Here is a 25458-nt window from a genome sequence, read left to right as displayed (position 1 = left end):
GCAAGAACTCTACAAGGTCTTAAAGGGGATTTCCTTTTTTTGTCAAAAGCTTCTAGAGCACCCTCATTTGAATATTTGTGGAAGGCAAAATAAAGTGTCTGGACTTAATATTGTGAAGCACTATGTATCTTTTTGCCATGATTTTATCCAAGGAGGGCAGACAAAATCATGACACTCACAAAAATTTTGTTTGATCCTCAAGAGGAGAAACCTTCATTAGTATAACCACTATGGTACAACATTAGTATAACCATTGATGATCGTATGGTCATACAAACACCAAATTAAATGAATCTCTAGACCTTGAAAATCACATGAGACGAGCCACAAGGGGGTTGAGTCTATACACTTGACAAACGACTACACTTGTAAAGTTCAGGCAAAGAGATGTGTACAGATGTTATGGTAAAATGAAGAGTCTGCACAGAAGGTAGTATTGTTATTAATGGCTTAATCTAGATTAATGTGCACTAAACGGAAGATAATTGATGGACATAGTGTGGAGAGAGTGAGAGTACACAATTAAACTAGATAAACTCAAACGTGGAAGGATAGTATCCTAATCAGTCACCTAATCTAGAGTAATGTGCACTAAATGCAAGATAATTGATTGACATAATGTGAAGAGAGAGACAAACGACAAACAAACTAAATAAACTCAATTCTTATCCCCACAAATCTACACACACACACACACAGCGCGGGGGGGGCGGGGGGGGGGGGGGGGGGGGGGGATTACCGGGTTCATACCGTTGGCACCCGGTGTGCGGAAAATGATCCAGATAATTATTACCAACATTATACAACATGACATCCAAACAACTAATCAAATTGGAGCTATTAACATGAACAAGGCACAACTGAATGTAAAGTAACAAAAAGCCCATAATTCAAGCAATCACTTGAAGTGGAACTCGTCTAGACATAAACGTAAAAATACACTTGAGTCTTACCCTCTCACGTCTAACTTGGGCTGTCAACTAGATGCTCCTGTGTTGGCCAAGCAAGATCTAGCACGCATAAAATTATATCAAACATTATGGCACTTAAAACGTAACTGTCCTATTTATTTCAACATCAACCGAGACAAAATGGAGAGGCCTCTCAAGTAAGTGAACAAGGTAGTGAGCTGAATCATCAGGTACACCACAATCAATCTGTGCTTGAACTCCTTGTCGGGTAAGGTAAATATTCGCGCCCGATGGGGGTTCGAGTTGTTTGCCCGCTTACATCCACAATTGCTGCTACAGCTGCACAAGCCCCGCTTGCGGCGAGCCCCACTCGAAGGTTTCGAGCTAGGATGTAAGGCACCAAAACATCATTTTAGTTGGAAATAAGTCCCAATGAAAAACTTTGTTAAAAAGTAGCACAATGCAAATTTCCAGCCCCCAAAAAAAAAAAGAAAAAACTCTTCACTCATCCTATCCTGCTTAATGTTTTTAAATTGAAAAAAAACTTTCAGGCTAGAATTGAAACTACAAATTCACAGGTATAAATGTTTGAAATTCGCCTCCTTGGTTGCTGGAAACTTTGTAAGACAAATTTTACCCGTTCCAAATGAAAGTTTTTAAAAACTTTACAGCTGGTGGTCATCCTTTTCTGAATGTAATTCTAGGGTGAGGAGGCTGATTAAGTGACGGTTCCCAATACTGTCACAACCACATGAAGCAGTCAAGGGCTAGAACCTGCGCAAACAGAGGGAAAGTGGATGAGCGCGCACTAAATCGACAGCAGGGAGGAGTGTTCTTTTGCTGGCCCTCCTGCACACCATTACTGCAGGTTGAGCCTGCAAATTAGAAATTGACTTGCAACTCCACAATTCTCAGCCAGATTTTGTGCCACATTGCAAAGCAAAATTCGTAGGCAACACTCATACACCACCTTGGCTGGAACACGCAAAATTTTGCTGCAACATAGTTGCCCCCTTCATCTAATACCCGAACCCTGTCCTCTTAAGCTAAGACAAGTATCAACAAATTGCTCCTTCCATATAACACATTGCTGAGTTAACCACACTACTACACCCTTGTTGCAGATTTTTTCATCACCATTGACGGTACCTAGACTGCATCTCATGGTTGTGCAGGCTACTATAGTAAGCATATGCACTTTAGCTGGTTTTAGCTATTAATACTTTCTTTTTTAATGGGCACCAATTATTATTTGAGCACCCTTGTTATTAAGATTGCTCCTTCAATATTAATTTATCGCAATGCTTCAATGACAGGAGTGGAGTGGCTCCTCTCTTGTTCAACTAGTTCACTTTTGGAATAGTCGCAACCTAACCAAAAGCCTCAATGTAAAGCTCTAATATCTGAGGAGTGTCTAATATTTGAGGAGTGTCTGCCAAGTCCTCATCCTCCATCCACTTCACATCAGGAGTAGGGTATTTCCAGAACTGGACCAAGTACTACCAAACCTTTCCCTTCACTTTCCTTTCCTAGTGTGCTATGACCTGCTCAGGTATAAGAATCTCCTCAATTTCTTCTCATTGTGAATCTTCCAAGTGTCTGGCAGCTTCACTCAGAAGAATACATCGTTGATCTTTTTTGAAATCTCGAAAGGCCCACAATCTGCATACTTGGCACTAGAAAAAGCTTTGCTTTACCCTTCTTCTTTCTAAGGCATGCCTTGTCAAACCTAAGAAGTATCCAGATTCCAATCAATTTCCTACAGCTTGTCTACTACCTTCTTATGCCATTCTTGAGACTTCTGCAAAGCCTTCTTAACCTTAGCACACGCAATCTCTAGACCCTGTACAAAATAATCTGCCTAAGATATCCGGTTGAAGAAGAGGGTTGATGGTGGGGCTCATCCTCTCGAGCCCGATGTGGTCGCACTACATACCTTTCTTGAATACCTTGGAGGCTCCGAATGTGGGTCTTGACCTGTAAGGGCTCTTGTCTTAGCCGAGTGTAGGTGTACGCTCTTTGGTACCTGCATGGGCGCCTGTGTGAGCCGGATATAGGTATACTTGCTGTCTTTACCTTAGAGGGCTCCTGTCTGAGTCCAGATGTAGGTAGCTTTGCTTTGTAGGTCTATGTCGCACAATGACTCGACATAGCCTTGAGCCTGTCTTCTGCTAAAGATGAGCCCACTCTGATTGGGCTGATATTGGCTTTGGTTCATGAGCAGTGCTATCCTTCGAGACCGTCACTGTGGGAGGCATCACTCAACCTCCGGCCTTCTTGTGAGGGGGCCTTCCTCATGTGGCCCTTGCATTGAGCCGTCTTTATGGGGGGCTATCCCCGAATGTCTATGCTGAAAAAGATGCATGGCCCGCCCGCTCGCAGGCCTCCAGCTTCGCTGTGGTGCTCGGTCCACCACCTATGGGTCGTCCGGCTTCACTTTGAGTGTACGGTCTACCCGCTCACATGTACCCAGGCTTCGCTGCCTCTTTTGCTCGGTCCACCCAAGTCGATTTGGGTCCCCAGCTTCGCTGCTCTTCCTTGTGCACGGTCCACCCGAGTCGTTTCGGGTCCCCTGCTTCGTCGATGATAACCTTGGCTCTTTATGTAGCATGATGGTCTGTAGGCACGCTGACCTGCTTATGAAGATCCTGTCTCTCTGTTTGTTGGGACTCTGGATATAGCCAGATGTTCGGCAGACACTGGTCCTGCTTTTTGAAGTTCATCTCTCGCTGCTTTGAGGCTCTGGATGTAGCTTGATTAGCGCGGCGCTTTTCCTCGCCGGCTTGTATTCGCCGATGATAAGGAGGGTCACTCTTGGTACCTACCTCGCTGCTACTGATGCTGCTGGATGAGGGGGCTATCTAGCCTGACCTCAATGAGTTGTCACAAAGTGATGACGTGGCGGACAACAGAAACCCTAATTTCTGGCTGAAACCTCCCGCATAACCTAAAAAGGTCCGGGCCGGGAGATATAGAGGCCCAGGGTTGTCCACGTTCGACGTACGGGACGTTCCGTACCGTACCGTACGACTCGTACGTTTCGTACATGAGTCGTCCGGGTTTTTTTTTTTTTTTTTTTTTTTTTTTTTTTTTTTTTTTTTGCGGGGCGATTTTTGGTGTGGGAATGTTTTGCATCTCGACTGCATTTGAACAAGAGCCCAATGGCTGCATTAGCTCAAACCACCATGACCTATGTCCGACAAGGCTTGGGTAGCGGATCTACTATGGCCGCCACCACTTTGGAGATCATGATTCTTCTTTCTTCGGACATTGCCGTTTCCAATGTCCATGGACAGATCTTTCATGTTCTAACTTGTAAGACTTAAGTTACAAGTATTTAGTACTAAGCAGTGTTAGAAAAAAGCCGGGGTCTAGTGTATTTTAACCGGTTGAAATTATAAAATCCCGATTAGATTTTGAGCTTGCCTCTAAGAAAACCGGCAAATTTACACAAGTTTTAGTGTAATTACCGGCAAAAGCTTCAAATTTTGACCTGAAAACTCACGTTTTCCCTTATTTTGATCGGTTAGGAAAAATGTTTGTTTCTAGCCCTGGTACTAAGTACTAAGGTCGATGTCATGACTCATATGATCTATCATGTGTAAGACGCATTATTTTTTTTTGCATCGTACGTTACGTCACCGTACATCTAATTTTTTTTAGTTCGATTAGTACCGCACGTCTTCGTACGTGTACCCGTCGTACGTGACCGTACGTGTCAACTATGTAGAGGCCTTTTACAACCAAACGCCCCCCAGACCGCAGCCTGCATCGTTTGGAGGTGCTGAGAGTAACCACTGCTCAGACTTCTTAATACTCCTCCCGCATAACCATCCAGGTCCGGGCCGAGAGTCACAACAACAATTATTTTACAAGTATACAACGCTCCCTAGGCATCGACTTGCGTCGTTGGGAGGTTTTCTAGCATACAACGGAACGCTCCCCAAACATCGACCTGCGTCGTTCCGAGGTTTTCAAACATACAACGAAACGCTTCCCAGGCATCGGCCTGCGTCGTTCCGAGGTTCAAACAATACCAAAACAATATTTTTCACTTCTCCACTCGGGAGTAAAATCACCAATCAATGAAACCAGTATTGAAATCAGAGTCAAACATTTCAAATGGGCACCAAAACAGATACCATCCATTTCAAACAAACTCCAATACGATCACCAAACAAGTTCTCAAATAGATTTCAAACTTAAAAAGCAATCTCGACATCAATCGAGCTAGAAAAGTCGACTGACTTTCCATCCTGAAACATGCACCAAAAATTAGGGATAGGTTCATTCCATGAGGTCGTAGCCGAGCACACCATGGTCCATCTACTCTTGGACAGACAGTGTTTTCTTTGGCGACGATGGTAGTCCCAAGATAGCAACCGCACTGGACCTCCAAGGTCATCTGCTCGTGACGCGACATCTACTGAGAGATGTCAAGAAATTTCAAGTTATAATCTGCTAGGGTTTCCATGGCAAGCATTTCAGGATACCCCCCCTACCAGAAGTTGCACTCCGAAGGAAGACGTCAGAAACCATATAACTGCGGGCAAAAATTTTCTTGAAAGCTTGCCAAGTCCTTGGAAGTGTGCGGCTTGGTAGCTATAGACATCAACATCGGCATGGCACTGCTTTTGAGAAAAACAATGACTCAAAACAAATCTAGGATCCTTCTCTTGCAAGTGATCTTTTTGGCTTATGTCTTGTAAGACATAAGCGGTGAAGACGGGAGCACGCCCGATGCGCGATGAAGTAAGGGTGGGAGTGGCTAATAAGTCCAGGTCGGAGCACGAAGCTAAAATTTCCAATGAACTTTGGAAGTGCGATCTTGCTTTGTCTGCTCTTTGGTAGGACTGGTGTGCTTTTAGAAAAGCACACGCCTGATGCTCGGATACCACTGTCACAAGACGGGCACCACATGCCAATAGAAAAGAACAGACTGAACAGACTTTTTGCACTTCAATAACAACTGAATTGAGAGAGAGAGAGAGAGAGAGAGAGAGAGACGACACGTGACACGGAGTGGCGGAATTCCACCCCAAAGAGTATTGGCCCCAAACCTTGGCGCCCCTTTTGGTATTTCTTTATATTGCATCAACACAGTACAAGCCGATACTCCATACTCTGCACCTTCTCCAGGAAGCATGCCAGAGAATGAGCCCATGGCCTCATATTTAAAGGCCCTAGGCCCCAAAAGCAGTTTACATGAAAAGCCTTCAAACTCAAAAGCTTCTGGTCCAAAAAGCAATGCCAAAAAGCTGTCAACGCAAAACGCAGAAATCCGTACAACTGCCACGTCAACAGTCATTGCAAAACGCGGAAATCCGTACAGTGCCATGTCATCATGTCAGCGAAAAATCTGGAGCGTCCGTACAGCTCTTTTGTGTGTATGCGGTCCTACTTTATTTTAATTGTTTATGTCACTTGGGACCCCATCGAACGGGGTCCACATAAGTTGGTAGGACTTCTTCTTCTGTTACTTGTTCTTCTTAGGGTTTAGGCCCCTCTGCCGTGATCTAAAGGTTGGCTCTGCTCTTTACTGACTTGACACGTCAGCAGTTTGTGACACCGATACTTGGAAGATTCACAATGCATTCCATGCGAGTCTCTTGAAACCTTTTAAAGATGAGGTGTAGTTGATGGGGAGCCTGATGAGCAACCCGCAGTTGAAGAGAGCGAGGAGATACTCGTTCTTGAACAGATTTTGGCACACAAGGAAAGAAAGATGAAACATAAAGTAATTGGACGGTTCTTGGCTAAATTCAAGAACTACCCGGCATTAGATGTGAAGTGGATAGAGGAGAAGGACCTAGCAGATATTCATCAGATTTTGGAACTTTACCTTGAGGCATTTGGTTTAGCATCGTCTACTCCGATAGAACCCGGAGTCACTCCGCTCCTTTGTCAATAGATTACCTCAATTGAATAAAGTCACGGATGTGCCCTTTGGGTTTCAGGGATACTGATGTGCTGACAATATTCTGCTGAATGACTTTATGAAACGGAATTCCCGAAATTAAATATGATTGATTTGTACTCTCTCATTTGATGTGTTTGAGTGCAAGAACCGAAAGACGAACTGACTGCAGCATTTCGGTCTCATAAATCTCTATAGACATGATCGCAATAAGGATTAGTTAATCGGGCATCAGTGAGGTCCGGAATAGATCTAGATGAGATTACTAAATAGTTGCTAGTAGTCATGGTCTGAGATTTGAAATGAATTTTTCTATGATTGATTTGTCATGTGATGTCCTGTGATGTCATGTGTAGTGATGTAACTATTGTCTTTGTACAAGTACTAGAGGTCTCATGTGTCCTGTGACACATCCAACCCTATGTTTCCGTGGACAAGCTACAGCATAACAAGGTTCAGTCAGTCCAGTCAGTCTAGATTTAGCAGTGATCTGGCACTTTTGTGAGTCTATTCGTAGACCGTGCATGCCCAGTCACTTAGTGTAGATACATATCCTCTGGTTGCACACAGCATGATCATCAGTATTCCCTTCAGAATCCATCAAATTCAGTCGGGGGAATTTTCCAGTGATTTTAGCCTATTTTCCCTATTTTTGGTCTTTTTCACTTATTATTTTTAAGTGACTTTCCAACACAAGTAGGTAGGGCAATTTTGCTAAGTTAATATATAAGCAAACCCAAGTTAGCACTTTCTGGCAGAAGAGGCAGCAGGAGCACATGCTCAACAGGCATACTTCTCAGCAAGAACCCTCAAGCGCCAAAGATTTCCCATAGCCTAGCGTTTTTGGACCCTCAGCACTTTCCCATCCCTGGCGTTTCCACAGCAGTGCATCGCCAACAGATACTCAGCCTAGCGTTTTCAGTTGACATCGCCAAGACCTCCACAGCCCTAGCGTTTTCAGCCATGATCGCCAGCAGCAGTTCCAGATTGCATTAGCTTTTTTGGATTTCATCAGCAACTACAGAGCAGCCTTAAGTACAGTAGCAAAAACGCAGCATAAACCTGCAGAAACTCAGCGTTTTTCAGCCCCGAAAACAGCAGACGAATCAGCGTTTTTCAGCCTCAAAACAGCAGCCACATCTGCGTTTTCAGCACCCCCAAACAGTCCTAGATTTTCAGCCCTAGCGATCAACCTCACGATCAGCATTTTCTTCAGCAGAGGAACAGCGTTTTCAGCCTTCTGGGACGATAGCAGATTCAGCCCTAGTTGGATGCAGAAGAACCCCAATTTTCAGCCCATAAAAACGCAGCCAAAACAGTCATTTTCAGCCACCGAAACAGCCCCGAAATTCAGCAGATAGAAGACCACAGATTTCAGCCCTAAAGTCGTCGTCGTCATCACCGTCGTCGTCACCGGCATAGTCCCAGGTTGCATCAGTCCATTGCATTAGCATTGTACCACTTTGTGCAATCAATAAGTAGACCACTCTCGCCGACGAGAGTGAGGCCTTCGGAGGAGGGTTTTACAACGTCTCTAGTGTCGTATCTCTCTTCTTTCTCTATCTCTCAGTCTCATACACTTGCACACACAGTGTCCATTCACTTTGTTTATGATCATAGCACTTTCCATTAAGAACGCAAGGCTCTACCTTCCATAAGAACTAAAAGGAACCCTTGAGCACAGTTCGGAGCACTCATCTTTAGCAAAGCGTAAACATTCATTCCGCTACACTTAACATTGGTATCAGAGCTTTGGCAGTGTTCTCTATCACTCAAGGAAAGAACCACAAAAAAAAAATTTGCTTGTTGAGGTCGCACGAATCCCGCTTGGGCGTGTCGATTCCTAATCGTGTTTTGTTGAAGAGTGACAGGAATCCCAAGAAAGAAGGACTTGTCCAGCCTCCCCTTGTGTCTCTTCTCACTCATTGAGAGCGGACCGTGCACTTAGCGGCCGGCCAATCGACGTGAGGTAGGAAAAAGCAACCTTGGTGTGAGCGCAAGGCCGCTAAGGGGTGCGCCCGCAGAAAGGAGTAGAACTCGGGTGAAGAGAAACGCGGTTTGCAAGCAAAAGAAAACCTCAAGAACCTCAAGACCCTCAAGAACCCAAGAACCCAAGTTCCTCGTGAACACAAGAACCCACGACTTCAGAATGATCATCACCCGAAGCGGAATGGATACTTCGCTTGGAGGTGATAAGCATGAGAGAGGCGAAGAAGAATTTTCCCCACCAGGAGGTTTTTCTGACCCTTCCCCATCTACGTCAAGGATTGCACTAACTCCTATGGAGGCTTTGGAGCAATTGTTTCTGAAACAGAATTTAGAACGCGAAGCAAGAGATGCAAAAAGAATGGCAGAAATGAAATGCAGACACGCAGAAGACAAAGCAGAAAGAGAAGCCGAAAGAAAGGCAAGACAAGAACGGCGCGACCGACACATGCAAGAGTTCTTGCGACTCTTGTCTCCCGTGCCGACACAGATGCAAGAGATTCGGGAAAAGGAGACTCTCTCAATCTCTTCTTCTCCAAAGCACAGGATTTGCATGATTGTGAGAAGCATGATGATTTGAATGATAATGATGAGCATGATGACAAGCATGATGATGATTTGAATTACAATGATTTGCATGATGATGATTTGAATGACAATGATAAGCGTGACGATTTGCATGATCAAGATGTGATTTCTCACGAGCATGATGATTTGCATGATCAAGATGTGATTTCTCACGAGCATAATGAGTTACATGAAGATGATGTGATTGTTCACAAGGATGATGTGTTAGTGGATGCTTTTTCTAGCGAAGCTAGCCTCGTTGTAGATTCGCTCAATCACGAAGAACCGATCTTGGCTTTCAAGTCGAGGTCCAAATAACCCCCACAAGACGATTCGATCATTCAGGAAGAACCGATCTTGGCTCTCCGAGCCTAGGTCCAAAGAACCCTCACAGAAAGTATTATGTGTTCGCATGATTGATACGCAAGCATTGTTCGAGTGTTTCATTCGTGATCATTTCCTGTATTTTAGTCAGCGTCTTTATGTGATCCCTTTTCCTAGGCATGACATATTGTACGTTGAGCACGTTTCACTCATGAATGAGCACGAATGTATGCGGATTTTTCATGAAAAGCTGAAAAGTATGTATGTAAGGAAGTCACATTCCATGTCTCTTCCTTGGCATGACACAGTTTCCGAAACGAGCACATGAAAGTATGAGCACCAAGCATGGGCATTTCTATTGTGAATTGCCACAATTGATTGCTCTAGATCATAAGAGAAAGATTCGATCTCATTGTTTGCATGTGTTTGATGAACGGGTTGTCACTCCGTCTCTATGTTCATCTACATTGCATACACAGTGTTTAGCGAAGACGAGATGTTTTCCACGCACTTTACATGGAATGGATATGTTCATGGTTTTGTGTTGGAAATGGTTTCAAGAATTTTCAGCCATGGAGATTCTTGAAGAAGAAAGAAGCACGACTCTCGACGAAGTTGAAGCATCGAAGGAGCCACAGAAGACTTTGTCGCTTTCGGCACGGCCCAAAGAAGCAAGCGTTGCAGACCTTTATGAAATTCAAGTACCGCATGCATCAGAGTGGGCCGGCAAAGAGTCCCTTCCAAGATTCCGGATGCTATTGGTGATCTCCCTTGATGCCATACAGTTTGGTACCAGTACCTCACTTTGAAAAGGAGGGGATGTCTCGTGACACATCCAACCCTATGTGTCCGTGGACAAGCTACAACATAACAAGGTTCAGTCAATCCAGTCAGTCTAGATTTAGCAGTGATCTGACACTTTTGTGAGTCTATTCCTAGACCGTGCATGCCCAGTCACTTAGTGTAGATGCATATCCTCTGGTTGCACACAGCATGATCATCAGTATTCCCTTCAGAATCCATCAGATTCAGTCAGTGGAATTTTCCAGTGATTTTAGCCTATTTTCCCTATTTTTGGTATTTTTCACTTATTATTTTTAAGTGACTTTCCAACAAAAGTAGGTAGGGCAATTTTGCTAAGTTAATATATAAGCAAACCCAAGTTAGCATTTTCTGGCAGAAGAGGCAACAGGAGCACATGCTCAACAGGCATTCTTCTCAGCAAGAACTCTCAAGTGCCAAAGCTTTTCCATAGCCTAGCGTTTTTGGACCCTCAGCACTTCCCCATCCCTTGCGTTTCCATAGCAGTGCATCGCCGACAGATACTCAGCCTAGCGTTTTCAGTTGACATCGCCAAGACCTCCACAGCCCTGGCGTTTTCAGCCATGATCGCCAGCAGCAGTTCCAGATTGCATTAGCGTTTTTGGATTTCATCAGCAGCTACAGAGCAGCCTTAAGTACAGCAACAAAAACGCAGCATAAACCTGCAGAACCTCAGTGTTTTTCAGCCCCGAAAACAGCAGATGAATCAGCGTTTTTCAGCCTCAAAAACAGCAGCCACATCTGCGTTTTCAGCACCCCCAAGCAGTCCTAGATTTTCAGCCCTAGCGATCAACCTCACGATCAGCGTTTTCTTCAGCAGAGGAACAGCATTTCCAGCCTTCTGGGACGACAGCAGATTCAGCCCTAGTTGGATGCAGAAGAACCCCAATTTTCAGCCCATAAAAACGCAGCCAAAACAGTCATTTTCAGCCACCGAAACAGCCCCGAAATTCAGCAGATAGAAGACCACAGATTTCAGCCCTAGAGTCGTCGACGTCACCGGCATAGTCCCAAGGTTCGCCACTGAATAACTATAAGAGAATTGCTCCCTGAACCAAGCCGATAATTTGCACTGGTAGTGATTGGGCCAAGGAAACTCATTGCTGCTCTCGCTCACACACGCGCTCCTCCCTCGCCATCGCTTATCCCCCCCCTTGCCCAGCAGCTCGCATTGGCCCCACCTCCCGCCTACCCTTCACCTTCGCTGCACCCCACCCTCGCGGTGTCGCCCTCAGTCTCAGCCATGCCCGCCCGCTCCCGCGCTGCTTGCTTGACCCGCGCCCGCACAGTCTGCCTGCCCGCTGCCCACCTGTGCTCGCACTTCCCTCTGCCCACCTGCCTTTTTCCGTCTCCCCCCCTCGTTGCTTGCTGGTGTTTTTCCAAGTGGCAGCGGCTCAACCTTTTTCGCCCCTTTTTGCTCCCCCCTCCCCTTCTAGTCTCTTCTTCGACGCTATCTTTCGCCTTTGTCCTCGCCCGTCTTCAAAGCAGCAGACACTGATGAAGGATTCTGCTGTCACAATCTGGAGCGCACACGAATAATCAACAAGATGAAAATAAATAATCTTTCAACTAAACAAAGTTGAGGGAGAAGTTCGACACAGTATTTGGGACCAGAAGATGGGCTGGTCCCCTCCCCCCCTTAAAGAGAATCTTTTTACAAGCACAAGAACCGAAGAAAACCCCTCCGTTCTAAATCTCTGACTCAATGGTCGTTCCTTCCCGTAAGGGAAATCCGACAGACGAGCTCTCAATCCTTTTTCCGTCTGTACTCGGAGTCGAGACTCCGCAGACAATTTCCAAATTCCGTTCCCAGAATTCCCAAGCGTAGGCCGAAGCCTTCTCGCTTCTCCTTCGCGATGAAGTACCTGCAAACAGACACACAAACACGCGACAACAATTCGTATGGCGAATCCACAATAGATACCTGTCGCTCTTTGCGCGGGAAAAGCGACTTCCGTGCTTCGTAGTCTCGAGATCTCTTGCGTTATCTGGCGGCAGAGTCTTCTCTTGCTGACGTTGGTACTCTTCCTTCAGTGCCTTGGCCACGGCACGAATAGCTGCTCGCGTAGAGATCGCGGCTGTTTTTTTTTTTTTTTTTCTGTTCTATCCGAAATAGGGAGAGAGAATTCGCTGGCTGGTTTTGTTGCTTTATTTTCTAAGTGGTTGCCCACTTATTAAGTGGGCGGCCGGCATATTTTAAAATTGGTCTGAACCTACCCAAAAACTCAATAAAACCTTATAAGTTAAAAACAATGCCTTTCACAACACTTCCTAGGCGTCCCTGGATGCAACCACATGCACGAATGCAATGCAAACATAGACTCCTCGAGCGAAAGCGTCTGCTCTTCCCGGAAAACTCGTTAAAATATTCCGCTTTTTAAGAAAAGCTTCTCAGAACCCATCTTTATTCTTGTGCTTTTCCAGTTCGGGTTTCCTACTAGACCAACGAGATATTCCCTTTCCGATGCTCCCGTCACCCAATCACGGGACGCATCAGGAATATTCGTTTCCCGGTCTCTTCCACCGAACTAACGGTAAAACCCTTTCGCAATGCTTAATGTCACCCATCATATGACGCATCAGAGTTTTCCGTTCCTGATGGCTTTTAATAATTCCAATAGATATACAGTTCCTAACCTTACGGTTCAAGTGTACATCTTTAAATATCCTAATTTCAATAAAAAGAAATTACTCGAGAAAATAAGAAAATAGTCCATTTAGCAACATCTGCTCCGCCAAAGGGGGACTCCACTGCAGCCCCGTCGCCCGACCACGCAGAATCCACTATCCGACTTGCTCTTTCGCAGACAGAGCAAGCGAGTTTAGAGGCCGAGGTGGCGCGCCTCCAGGCCACCTCTGTTATTTGCAAGATTCTCGGCTCCAGACCCAGCAGAGGGGAAGTGCGTGATCTCATTCAGGCCCACCTTCTCGCAGAGGTGGGCAAGATTCTCGATGTTCGGCTTTTTGGACGTAGCTACTACCAGATAGAGTTTGAGACTCTCGAGATGGCGTCCAAGGTCATTGCGATGAGCCCCTTGGCCATCCGTGCAGTTCGAGCACATTTTCGACAGTGGCGCCACGGTTTCGACCCAGCTACCGACGTTCTTGTCGAGGAGGCAGACCTGCCCATCTCAATCTGCTTCCCCGGCCTGAGGAGGGAGTACCTTCCGCTCCTTTCCAGGATAGGCTCAGCGATCGGGCCTGTCCTGGAGACACCACGCACGGCAGCCTCGGTAGCTGCCAAGGCGGCCGGCATCCCCACAGTACGTGTTCTGGTTCAGGACACCCACACTCTCCTAAAGGTCATCCTTCTACCTCGGGTGAGTGGTGGTTGGTTTAGACAGAGCGTGGAGTATTCGGGCCTCTCGAATCAATGTTTCATTTGTCGACAGATGGGCCATCTTGCGAAGGCCTGTCCACGGAAGAGACCCCGACCTACACCGCAGGTCCATAGCCCCAACCCTCAAAGGCTAGCCAACAGCAACAGGCAGAGTCACAGAGTACGTAGGTAGAGCCACCCTCCAAGCCTGGGGCTCAAGCACAGGAGGGTTGCAAGCAGGTTCGTGGTCGACGTCGGCAGGGGCCACCGTGCCAGCCTGGCACTCAAAGTGGTCCCCAAGCTCCTGCCCAGCAACAGTAGGTTCCCACGGGAAACCGTTTCGACCCTCTACAACATGCCGAGGTCCCTGCTCTAGCCTCCACCTCAGCCTCACCCTCGACAGCTCCTCCTTCCAAGTTCCCCCCCATCGTCCGCGTCCGCCTCCCCCCCTCCTCCTCCCTCTGCCTCTCTATCTCGCCTCCCTACCTTTGCCGATCCCCCTCCCCCCCCTCCCCCCTCCCTCCCGCTCCAGTCCCTCGGCCGTCCCAGGGGGAAGGGCCTTCCTCAACTGCTAGGAGATCTCTTGGCAACGCCTTTGCCACGAGTCGCTTGGCGAGAGAGGGACAGCCTTTCTTGCGACCCCCTCATCTGGTGCAGACGTCTCCCTTTGCAGCAGTTCCTCGTGGTCTGAGAAGCTTCGACATTCGTCGCCGTTGGGATTTCTTTGCCTACGACTTTACACGGTCTCTCGACGACCCCTCGCCAGACCTTGAGGCAGCCTGCTTCAAAGTTCATGTACTGTTCCTTACAGCTAGGGGGATAGAGGCCTTGGACTCAACGGTTGGCTTCTCTTTTCCCCTATGCGGCAGGGACCAGTCTGAGTGGACTATAGACTCAATGATGGAGTGGCTGCAGACACAGGCCCTAGAGTTCTCTCATCACATGGGAGACCTAGGGGTTATAGACTTGTAAGGTGCAACCGAAGTGAATGTTGAACTTTGCTCAAGATGAGTGCTCCGAACTGTGCTCAAGGGTTCCTTTTACTTACGGAAGGGAGAGCCTTCCCTTCCTTTAGTGAGAGAGTGCAAATGGTCACAAACAAAGTGGATAAACAATGTGAATGAAGGTGCTAAGACTAAGAGAGAGAGAGAGAGAGAGAGAGAAGAATACGACACCAGAAAGTTGTCAAACCCTCCTCCGAAGGCCCCACTCTCTATGGCGAGAGCGGTCTACTATTGATTGCACAAATCTCTACAATGCTTGGACTTGCCGATGATGTCGACGACGATGAGACGGGCTGAAATCCAAAAACGCTAAGGGCTGAAATCTGCAAATCTTTATCTGCTAGAATCTGACTCTATGTCGATGACGACAATGCAGCGACGCGCTGAAAACGCAGATGCTGAAATCTGCGTTTCTGGGCTGAAACTGCAAACTACGCTGGATCTAAACACGGGCGAGGATCTGCTGCGGGAAGGTGAGTTTTGCGAGGTTTGGGACTTGTTCTGCGGTGTCTTTGTGCTGAAAACTGAAAACACTGGTGCTTGTGGTGGTTCCATCACGGTGAATCTGCAAACGCTAGGATGCCAAGCTGATGCAAAAACGCTATGGATCTGTGGTCCTGTTGTCGCCAAGTTGTCCTGTCAATGCAAAACGCTAGGATGATGCTGTGGATGAAAACGCTAGGCCTTCAGATGCAAAAACGCTAGCTCTGCTGATGCGGGGGGGAGTCTTGCTGAGAAGGTGCCTGCTGAACCTTGGTTCCTGCTGCCTCTTCTGCCAGAACGTGCTAGTGCTAGGTTTGCTTATATACTTGGCTACTGTATTTGCCCTACCTAGTTTCCAACAAAAGTCACTTAAAAATAATAAGTGAAAAATGTCAAAAATAGGGAAAATAGGTCTATGCATTGTAAAAATGCTCCTGATGGTTTCTGATGGAAATCTGACGATCATGCTGTGTGCAACCAAAGGATATGCATCTACTCTAAGTGTATGGACATGCACGGTCTGCGAACAGACTCACAAAGTGCCAGAACACTTCCTAAGCTAAGCTAATTGAACTGAATTGAACCCATGTCATGAAGTAGCTTGTCCACATACACTATGCTTCGAACCTCCTGGGGGTATTAGGGTCCGTTTAGGGCCGAAACCGTAAACCTGCAAAAATACACAGCAGGCTGTAATTCCCTGTTTTGGGCTCCGTTTCGCGTGCCGGTCGCATCTATAGCAAGACCTCGAGCTCCCGCACCTGTAGGGCTACTTGCCCTTTGAATCGGACGAGATTTCTGACGTAAAACCTCTCCGAATTCACCTGTACCTACGGGGGATTAGCCGCTAGCTAATCCAATACCTGTGCAAGAGGCTCTTGCCTCGGCAATCGCGCATGAACCCACATAACTGTACATTGGTCAAATGAAAAGCCCACTAGTGGGGCATAACATACTGCTCGTAGGGGAGAGAGAGAGAGAGCAGTGCATAACGTGCAAGGCATCACTCCTGGCACCGCACTGTACATAAGGGGGAAAGGAAGCACTCCATAGCTCTTAACCTGTGTGACAGAGAGCAAATGAGGCCTCTCCCAGCATCAAATTCAGCGCCAACTCTTCTTGCATGAGGAAAGTGCACCAAAGTGTGCCACTTGGCGCATTTACAAGCATTTTCCCGTTTCGGGTTCGCCGCTTAAAAATCTCCCGACTGGTCGCCCAGTTGACTTCGCGGCAGAGTTGTAAGATGTTCCCCTAGTCATACCGGAGGTAATGACTCGAACACATTTCATGGCCCAAAATAGCAGTTCCCTAAATTTTAGGAAATGATTTCGTTGGGCTCCCTATGGTCATCTGACCATCTATCCTCATTGGGACCGCATCCAAAAGTGCAATGTGGCCCAACTGTCGGATACTTTCTATTGGCAGTCACACCTTGACTTTAGGCCTTTATTGAGTTCACTTCCTAGTATCCACCAACTTGCTAAGTGCGACAAGGGGACCTATATGACCTTGCTCTGAGCCTAGACATCCTCTTACCCATCTGCGGGTGAAACTACCGTTCACATTGGCCATACAATGTCCAACCGTTTGCTACTTCAAGAAGAGGTTCTCAAAAATAAAACAAAACCCCTTGGAAAGAAACCAACAACTAAAGTTAGCAGTTGCCACATCCTCGTGACATAGTTAACAGTTGCCACGTCCCCGTGACAGAGAGCTTTTGAAGCTTTGCTTTAATTATGAATGCTTTTAAACTAGCAGCTTTTGGAGATTATTTGCTTTAATTTCCCAAGAGGTGTTGTGAGAGGATATGCTTTATTTGTGAAAGCTTTTGATTTTCAGCTTTTGGGGCTCGACTTTTGGCATCCCTTGTAAAACCTTTATAAGTGGGAGCCTTGTAAGTGTGGGCAGGGCTCCCACTTCTCAGAGCATCTGGACGCAGAGTCTGAGAGTGAGACCCTCCCACTCCCTTGTACTTTGAGTTGCAGATTAATACAAAAAGAAATACCAAAAGGGGCGCCAATCTTTGCGGCCAATATCTCTACGCACAGAACTCCGTCGGGCCATGTCGAATCAATTGTGAACTGTGAACAGTTTTGACGTTAATTCCTGTCGTGTCGCGGTAGAATCTTAACTTGGAGTGTCCAAGTCTGTTACATTCCATCTCTTCAATCTCAGCTTAAGTAGGCCGAGGTGGGCTGTACTCTTCATGAGAATCTTCTTCATGATCTCCCGCATTCTTAGATGCAGGAGAAGTCAATTGATCTCTGTTGGAATCCATAAGTGTCGTGAGAAAAGGATCAGATTTCCCAGTAGCAGACAAATCGGCCGCGCTTTGATACCACTATAACAAACTTGGACACCCCAAGTTAAGATTCTACCGCGACACAACAGAGATTCACTTCAAAACAGTTCTCGGTATTTCTTTTTGTATTAATCTGTGTTCAAAGTACAAGAGAGTGGGTAGGTGCTCACTCTCAGTCTCTGCGTCCAAATGCTCTGAGAAGTGAGGCCCTACCCACTTATTTATTGGTACAAGGGATGCCCAAAAGCAGAGCCCCAAAAGCAGTAAGTGAAAAGCTTCTCCCTCTCAAAAGCAATTATTCCCAAAAGCTGCTAATTCAACCAACACTACGTAGTGCCACGTCAGCACCTCCGCAAAAAGCGGGCTTTTCGTACAGCCAGTCAGCAAGTTTTACGGAGCGTCCGTACGGGCTTGCCATGTGTCACTGTCAGCGCATTTACCGGGTCCGTACTCTGCTGCTCGACTCTGTGAGTGTCTAGGGGCATGCCACGTCACCCATTTGTGACAATGTGTGCTATGATACCATGTGAGAGTGCGTGTGTGCGGGAGAGAGAGAGAGAGAGAGAGAGAGAGAGAGAGAGAGAGAGAGAGAGAGAGGAACACAAATGCAAGGTATGGTGGAAGAGGGGGCGATCAGTCCCCCCATGACTACCATGAGCCAAAGACCCTGTCAATACATCAAATGATCTGTGTGATGAGATAAGGAAGTGGGTACCCCCCTAGCCCCATGAATAGGTGCCCAAGGGGAGGTAGAGCAAGGCCTGATAAAAATCCCTACGACCCGACAGTATAATGATATATGGAAATATATGAGAGCGCTTCGACAGAAGTGGGCGGCCGGACAGTGATGCAGTCTAAATCTATATACAAAGGGTGGCCAGCCCGGACGCACACTAGCCGTACATGCATGCCCTAGACCTATGAAGCAGCAGAGTGGTGTAAATCTAACACTATCACAGTGTAGTCTCAAGCCACATGTTGAGCCACATCCTAATACATGGCATAGGAGGAGGCACTCTTAGGTGAGAGATAGTGGCATGTAGGTGGCACATAGGTAGTCATGCAAAGTGTAGGGTTGCTTCCCACTAGTGTGAGTAGCATCACTAGGGGTAGTTCACATAGGCATAGGATGGAAGTAGCTTTAACCCTAACAATCGCCCCCTTAAACCTAACTTCATCCTAGGATCACCTAAGATACATCATGCCTAGTTCTCAATGGATTCAATAGGTCATGGTCCATACAAGGGTTCCTTAAATAGACGCACGGGCTCACATTTGGATGGCATCATAACATGCTCACACTTCAATGCATCATGCAATGGCATGGAGGGGTGTGTAGTAGGTAGGGATTCATTGTTCATCCTAAGCGTACTATGATCCTCGTTTGTCGCGTCGTAGTCCTCCTGTTGCTGATGTTCTTCTTCTTTGGTGAAGATGGTTATTGATTCACTGCATTGTTGCAGCTCATCCATGCTAGTTGTCTTTGGTAGCTCCATCTTTGATTTTCTTTGATGTGGTTGCCGATCTTCTTCACAAAAGGATTTGCCATACATAGAGTGAAAATAAAAAACCCTTGGAGTCTTAAGAGAAGACTTTGAAGTGTGAAACAAAAGACCAAAGCCTATGTGAAGTTGCACCCAACACACGCACACTCTCACAATATAGGCCTAGGCCATCCTAATGCAAGTTTTGAAGCTTCAAAGCTTGAAGGCAAGTTTATTGGCGATAGCAAGAGATGCCACGGGTTGATCTGCCGTGAGTGAGTTGATAGCGCAAGTGAGAGCTTGTAGGTTGCAAGTTCTTTGGAGATGCAAGAACGCAAGGAGTTGTGGCAAGCTGAAGATTAGACTATGAGCAAATTGGAGCCAAGCAGATACGAGAGAGAGAGAGAGAGAGTGACGATTTGAAGCTTTGGAAAGATGATATCAAACAAGAAAAACAAAGAAAAAATGCTTATAAGGACAAACGACCTTTAGTCTTATTTAAAAGCTCACGGTTTTGTGTCAGGCATATGAGGCATAGCTTTTACACTTAACATGCATGCAGACGGACATCTAACTTATTTCTATAATAGACAAGTCAAATGAAAGATATTTACAATGAATGGTACATGTTTCTTTTCATCTCCTATCTAACAGAGGCTATGTATGCAATTCATTCAATCAACCAAATCAATTCAACGAGTGTTCTCGTCTCTTGAGTCTCGGTTTAATCTTTAGTAGAAAGTTCTAGTCTTAATTTTAGGATTAGCACTACTAATCCTCACACTCCATCTCAAACCCCCTAAACGACTATCATGGCTTTTCTTTCTATTTATTCAGCACCAAGTATTCAGAGAGGGTGTTACAATCCTCTCTTGCAACTTCATGCTAGGACACACAACCAAGTTCTATGACCCTTATGCTTATCAGTTCTGAGAAATTTATATTATTTGATTACTCTTTCCCCGCTAGTTTTCACCACATACTTGCTAGAGTGTCATGGATTCTTGTGTCTAGATAATTGTTCTTTATTTAGTCACCTCTTTGCGTGTGGCTACATGTGGCAAAAAGGCTTCCTTCATTAATACACATGAAAAGGCATCTTGGGACCACACTTTCCAATTAACAAATATTCCCTATAAGGAAGAAATCAATGCACTCCCCCTTATACAGCTAAAAGAATGGAACCTGAACTTTCCCAAACCTTGACCATAAGAATGCTAGAAAAAAAATCACTTCTCCTGTTAACATCATTTAAGTTTTTCAAAGCAAAATATGAAGGTCATCGACAAAGTTATACACAATAGCATGTCTCAACCACTACTTCGCAAGTCCCAAATGAAATACTCTCAACCCTACGACTATCACAACAAGAAAAATCAAATTCACCCATGCACATATAATGTTTAAGGTGAAACTTTTGTAAATGCCGCCTACTGGAAAATGTGGAAAGAAAGTAACATACCTCGTATACCCATGACAGAACCAGCAGCAAGACCACCAATGACACTATTCCACATGTCCTTCTTGCCACGGATTTTTTCAGCAGAAGCATCCGTAAAAGCAAACACACCAGCAACAGCAGCATATGTGAGACCATAATCACCCATAACGCGCAGGGTCTTCTTTAGGCCAGGAAGGGCAACATTTCTTTCAACTGCAGGAATATCCCGCCAAGCTGCAACCACAGAACCCCACACACTACCTGCAACTAGCCCAGATACAACGGCTGTACCTGTTCTGAAGAAGATGGAGTCATATTCATCCCTTCTGTCTCCTGGATCCATCTATGTTCCCCTCCTCTACAGCCAAAATTTGCTTCCAGAACTATAATCCTTGCTTGAGAGGACAAATGGGGGCGACGCAGCCTATAGCACAAAAAACACGCGCATCCGCGCGCACACACTCTCGATCAAACATCGCTACTGCATTCAGCGTTTGAAATGGATATGGTGCTTTACAAACATGTCCTGAAGCGCACCTCTGCTGGGCCAAATTGAGGGAGCGCGCGGTTTTGATCTCCTCCGTCCGATCGCCTTGGTAAACTAATACGGGCCTCGTCACTTTATGGCTCGGGGTCGGGGGGTCCAAAGGGGATCAAGGGCCTAGATTGAGGGAGGGTGCACAGTTTTGATCTCCTCCGCCCGATTGCCATGGTGATCTAGGGACAAAGACGACGCCCAAGTTTAGCCCACCTGAAAATCACCCTTGGTTCATTGACCTTGGGGGTACGGGTCAAACCCGAGGCCTCTTGCTTGCCACACAAAACCCTATCGCCACGCTAGCGCTCATCGGTGGCCATGTCGTCATGCCAAATGTACACTATCGTACTTCACGCCTGAGTTCACTCCAAGTTTAGCCCACCCCTAGTGGTTCACTCCTAATTCATCGTGGCGATCAACGGTGGAGATCGAAGCTGCCCCACGTCCCCAAATTTGGACCCTAGATCCCCTTTGGGCCTCAACCCCGTGCCATATAGTGACAAGGGTGGCCCTATAAGGAGAGAGAGAGAGAGAGAGAGAGAGAGAGAGAGAGAGAGAGCTTTTAAACTATTTGTGGTATAATGTGTGTTATTATTATCAAAGCTTATAAAGTAGGTGAAACAGAACCCCTAAGAAGACCTAACAAGGTGAGGGATCACGAGGGCATGCCAATGGAAGGATTTGTGGAGGTGCTTTTAGGAAGTAGGAAGAGGGGAGCATTGAAGAACGAACATGGATATGGTAAAGTGCAGAGCTACAAAAATAGTGAAAACTTCTGGCCAGCTTCGTCTTCAAAGGAGGCTATATCATACAAAGGTTGCAGCTGAATGATGGCAAAGGACACCATTTTAGAGCAAGCGAAGTTCTACAGGCAAAAATTCGCTCAAGAGGGCTATGAGACCAACTTAAGAAAAATGGCCCTCACTCAATTCTCTCCAGCTCCGCTACTACTGCCACTGTCAATTGATGACGACTTTAATGTAACCATTCTGTGATGAAAATCCGGAGTGCTCACAATTTTGGACCCTTTCTTGTGCTTTACGTGGGGAATCAAAGATTGAACAACATCTGTCATAAGAGGACGATAATCTGCCTCAGGCTGAACACATGGCAGCTACCTGCACAACAATTTTTTGTCATTCAAAATCCTTCGGTTTCTGCTTTACTATTTTCTATCCAGAATCACCCATTTCAACACCTACAAGCGCAAATAGCAAGCAAACCTGAATTAGGTCCTTCACTGCAAATTGTCCCTCCATGACCGGATCCACCATCTCCACAAGCTTGTCCCTATCTGTGAGTTGAGGAAGAGCCTAGAAGCAATGTCACCTTAGAAACGTGTTGCAAGTATAGAATGCTCATTCACCCATTTGAAGCTTACCCAAGATACAAGAACACCCTGCCCAGGTGGCCTTTTCATGTCAACTGGGACGCGTCCTGTGAGAAGTTCCAGTAAAACCGCGCCATAGCTATATACATCGGACTTCATTGTCAAATGCCCCGTTAGTGCATACCTTCAGAGACATTGGAGCACATCAAGAAACTCTGAAAGAGCTCAAAAGACCTACAAAGCCTATACATAATTTCTCTTCATTCTTACTCTGGGGCAACATAGCCGTGGGTTCCCAAAACACGAGCTGAAACCATCCCTCCAACCTTGTCAGATCCAAGCTTAGCTAAACCGAAGTCGAACACTTTGGCATTGAAATTGGAATCTAGAAGTATGTTGCTGCTTTTGAAATCGCGATGTATTACCGGAGGACTCACGCACTCATGGAGGTACTCAAGACCCTTTGCAGAGTCTAGAGCTATTCTCATGCGAGTTTCCCAGTTGAGAATTGGAGGATTGCCAGATGTTTCTGCACCATTTAACGATAAGTTGAGAGCAAAACATGGAAAATTGAAGTATGTTTGTTAAAACATGTCAGGAGCTAACACAGCATGAGCCTCAGATTGGCTCCATTAGTGAACACACTCTCCGCGCTTTTCGTTTCTTGTGAAGGACATAAGTTCAGGAAAACACGAGGGCCCATACCATTTGAATACAAGTGTTCTTGAAGGTTTCCATTCGGCATGTACTCATAGACCAGTAACCGGTGATCTTGATCGGCGCAATAACCAAGCAAACCAACAAGGTATGGAGAATGAAGGCGGCTGAGCATGTCAACCTATCCCACAATTAGGAAGGTCACCACTTAGGTAAATTTCACAAAATCACTTTTTGATAAGTGCTAAGATTGCAATTTTGCTCATACAGAATATCTTCCATCTTCCATAAACCTATAGCTAGCTTCACATAGAATGCCAACATCCAACATATGCCCACTCACACCCACATGAACCGTACTCCACATGTAGACAGATATATTTTACATCGAATACAAGAATATGCACCTCTATGCGAAACTCATGATCGCCTTGCTTGCTTGACCGATCTAGCTGCTTGATGGCAGCTTGTCGCCCGTCTAGAAGCACTCCTCAGAAACCAGATCCAAATCCACCATGACCGACTACATTGCCCTGATTGAAATTAGAGGTAGCTCCTTGTAATTGTTTGAAGGAAAACACCTGAGACTCTCTCTGCTCCAAGCTTACAGTTGAGACCGTGGTAGAATCTGGCAATTGCACATTCTTGCTCTTGAACCCTGCTCATGCAGAGAATTACATAATCAGGAAGGCAATCTTGATATAAACCAAATAGGCATCGCATAACAGCAAAGAAACTAGTATCAAAGTGCGTTCTCTATCTTTGTTAATGCATGAAATGGCAACACACACACACAAAAAGCTTGGTACCATATGGTAACGTGCACACACAATTAACCTATTACATAGTTAAGAGCCTACACTAAACACAAGCATATTAGTGTATGCTTGTGAATAAAATTATTGAAAAAACTCTTCGTAGCTCTTTGTCTTATAAAGGTAATCAAAACAATACACCGCACTCTAATTTACAAAAGCAGTTATGTACATACATTATTGATTCAAGCAATTACTAGCTCTTGTTGCTCAAACCTCATAAAGGGCAAACCCAAAAAATGGAAAAGGCACATCAATGAGAAGACAATTAGCTATCCCAAACTCCCATCATCACTTTGATTGTGCACATGACTTTGTATTCCTCCAGCCATTACTGGACTGTATATGGGATCATCGTCATTTCGGTCGGTCTTGTCAATGCCATCCTGAGAAATTTTAATGGAGAATATCCAAAAACATCCTTAACCAAATGATTTTTTTGCCTACCTTTGTCCTCTATATCCACAAATTGACTGGTTCCCTTTACAGGACACTCTCTCTTTATTGAGAAGCCTCGCTCAATTTTTCGGAACACTACTGGCATGATCTCTCTCTCTCTCTCTCTCTCTCTCTCTCTCTCTCTCTCTCTCTCTCTCTCTCTCTCTCTCTCTCTCTCTCTCTCTCTCTCTCTCTCTCTCTCTCTCTCTCTCTCACACACACACACACACACACACACACACACACACAATCTGAGACTCTGAGGCAATCGACTCATCTAATTGCATCACCAACCCTGTACGAACCCTTGCGGACTGCGGAGCGCCGTGTAGCTGCAGCCAGTTACTGTGTAGAGGTACTCCTAGGGAGAGATCTCGAGGACCTCATGCTCTGCTGCCGTGATGCCGGCAACCAGAGAGAGGCCTCCCTCGCCCTCCGCAACCCCAATCACTAGCTCCACGGCGCACATCGACTATTGCGCCTGAGTTGGACGCAGTCGCTGAGTGCAGCAGTAGACTCCCACACGCACACAAACTTCTAAGTTCTAAGGCTCAATTGTCCAAGTTGAACTTCGCACGCAAATCGCACGCTCTGCAAACTTGGTGGTCGTCCAGGTGGACGTCATCGATTAAAGGACGCCCAAACAAGCCCAACACTAAGGCCTTTCCTTAGCATGCCAAAAAGTAGTACACTTGCTAAACCCACATTTGATGGCTAAAGGAGGTTCCCTTTCCTTCTCCTCAATTTGACACTAAGAGACTTCTTCATGTCGTACCCACTTGCCTACTCTCGAAGCATATCAAAATGGTTTTGGAGAAAATCCTTCACTTTTTATATCTTTTTTGTAGCCAACCCCACCGTAACGGGTAATCTAGGTTGAAAACCATATAAAAGTGTAAATGGACTAAATAGTCACATGCTTTGAAGTATTATAAGCAAATTCCAATATAGGCAAGTAGTCTTCCCAATTGGTTTGCTTCTTGCTAACGTACGCTCGTAGAATATACTATTGCACTTGATTAACCCTTTCGATTTGACTATTTGTTTATGGATGATCAGTCATACTAAGGTTAAGTGTAGTTTCCAACTTTTGGAACACAGCCCTCCAAAAGTGATTATC

General features: G+C 45.8%; 2 protein-coding genes across 2 annotated transcripts; both read right to left on the bottom strand.

Annotated features, from left to right (window-relative positions):
* Nucleotides 1-889: 889 nt before the first annotated feature.
* On the bottom strand, nucleotides 890-21111 carry LOC147444419 (outer envelope pore protein 16-3, chloroplastic/mitochondrial-like). Its single transcript, XM_086527035.1, has 2 exons — nucleotides 20582-21111; nucleotides 890-1295 (listed from the first exon to the last, which is right to left on the bottom strand). The coding sequence occupies exons 1-2, from the start codon at nucleotides 20901-20903 to the stop codon at nucleotides 1153-1155; spliced, it is 465 nt and encodes a 154-aa protein (XP_086383161.1). The 5' UTR covers nucleotides 20904-21111; the 3' UTR covers nucleotides 890-1152.
* LOC147444418 (putative serine/threonine-protein kinase PBL23) lies at nucleotides 20944-24807 on the bottom strand. The gene is made up of 9 exons (XM_086527034.1): nucleotides 24721-24807; nucleotides 24196-24286; nucleotides 23493-23563; nucleotides 23134-23266; nucleotides 22699-22957; nucleotides 22480-22612; nucleotides 22322-22411; nucleotides 21098-21161; nucleotides 20944-20984 (listed from the first exon to the last, which is right to left on the bottom strand). The coding sequence occupies exons 1-9, from the start codon at nucleotides 24805-24807 to the stop codon at nucleotides 20944-20946; spliced, it is 969 nt and encodes a 322-aa protein (XP_086383160.1).
* Nucleotides 24808-25458: the final 651 nt, after the last annotated feature.

Source organism: Adiantum capillus-veneris, chromosome 13, assembly GCF_014529385.1.
Source record: "Adiantum capillus-veneris isolate H3 chromosome 13, ASM1452938v2, whole genome shotgun sequence".
Taxonomy (NCBI): domain Eukaryota; kingdom Viridiplantae; phylum Streptophyta; class Polypodiopsida; order Polypodiales; family Pteridaceae; genus Adiantum; species Adiantum capillus-veneris.
Note: the sequence above shows the minus strand (reverse complement) of the source record. Positions and strands in the feature narration are given on the sequence as shown.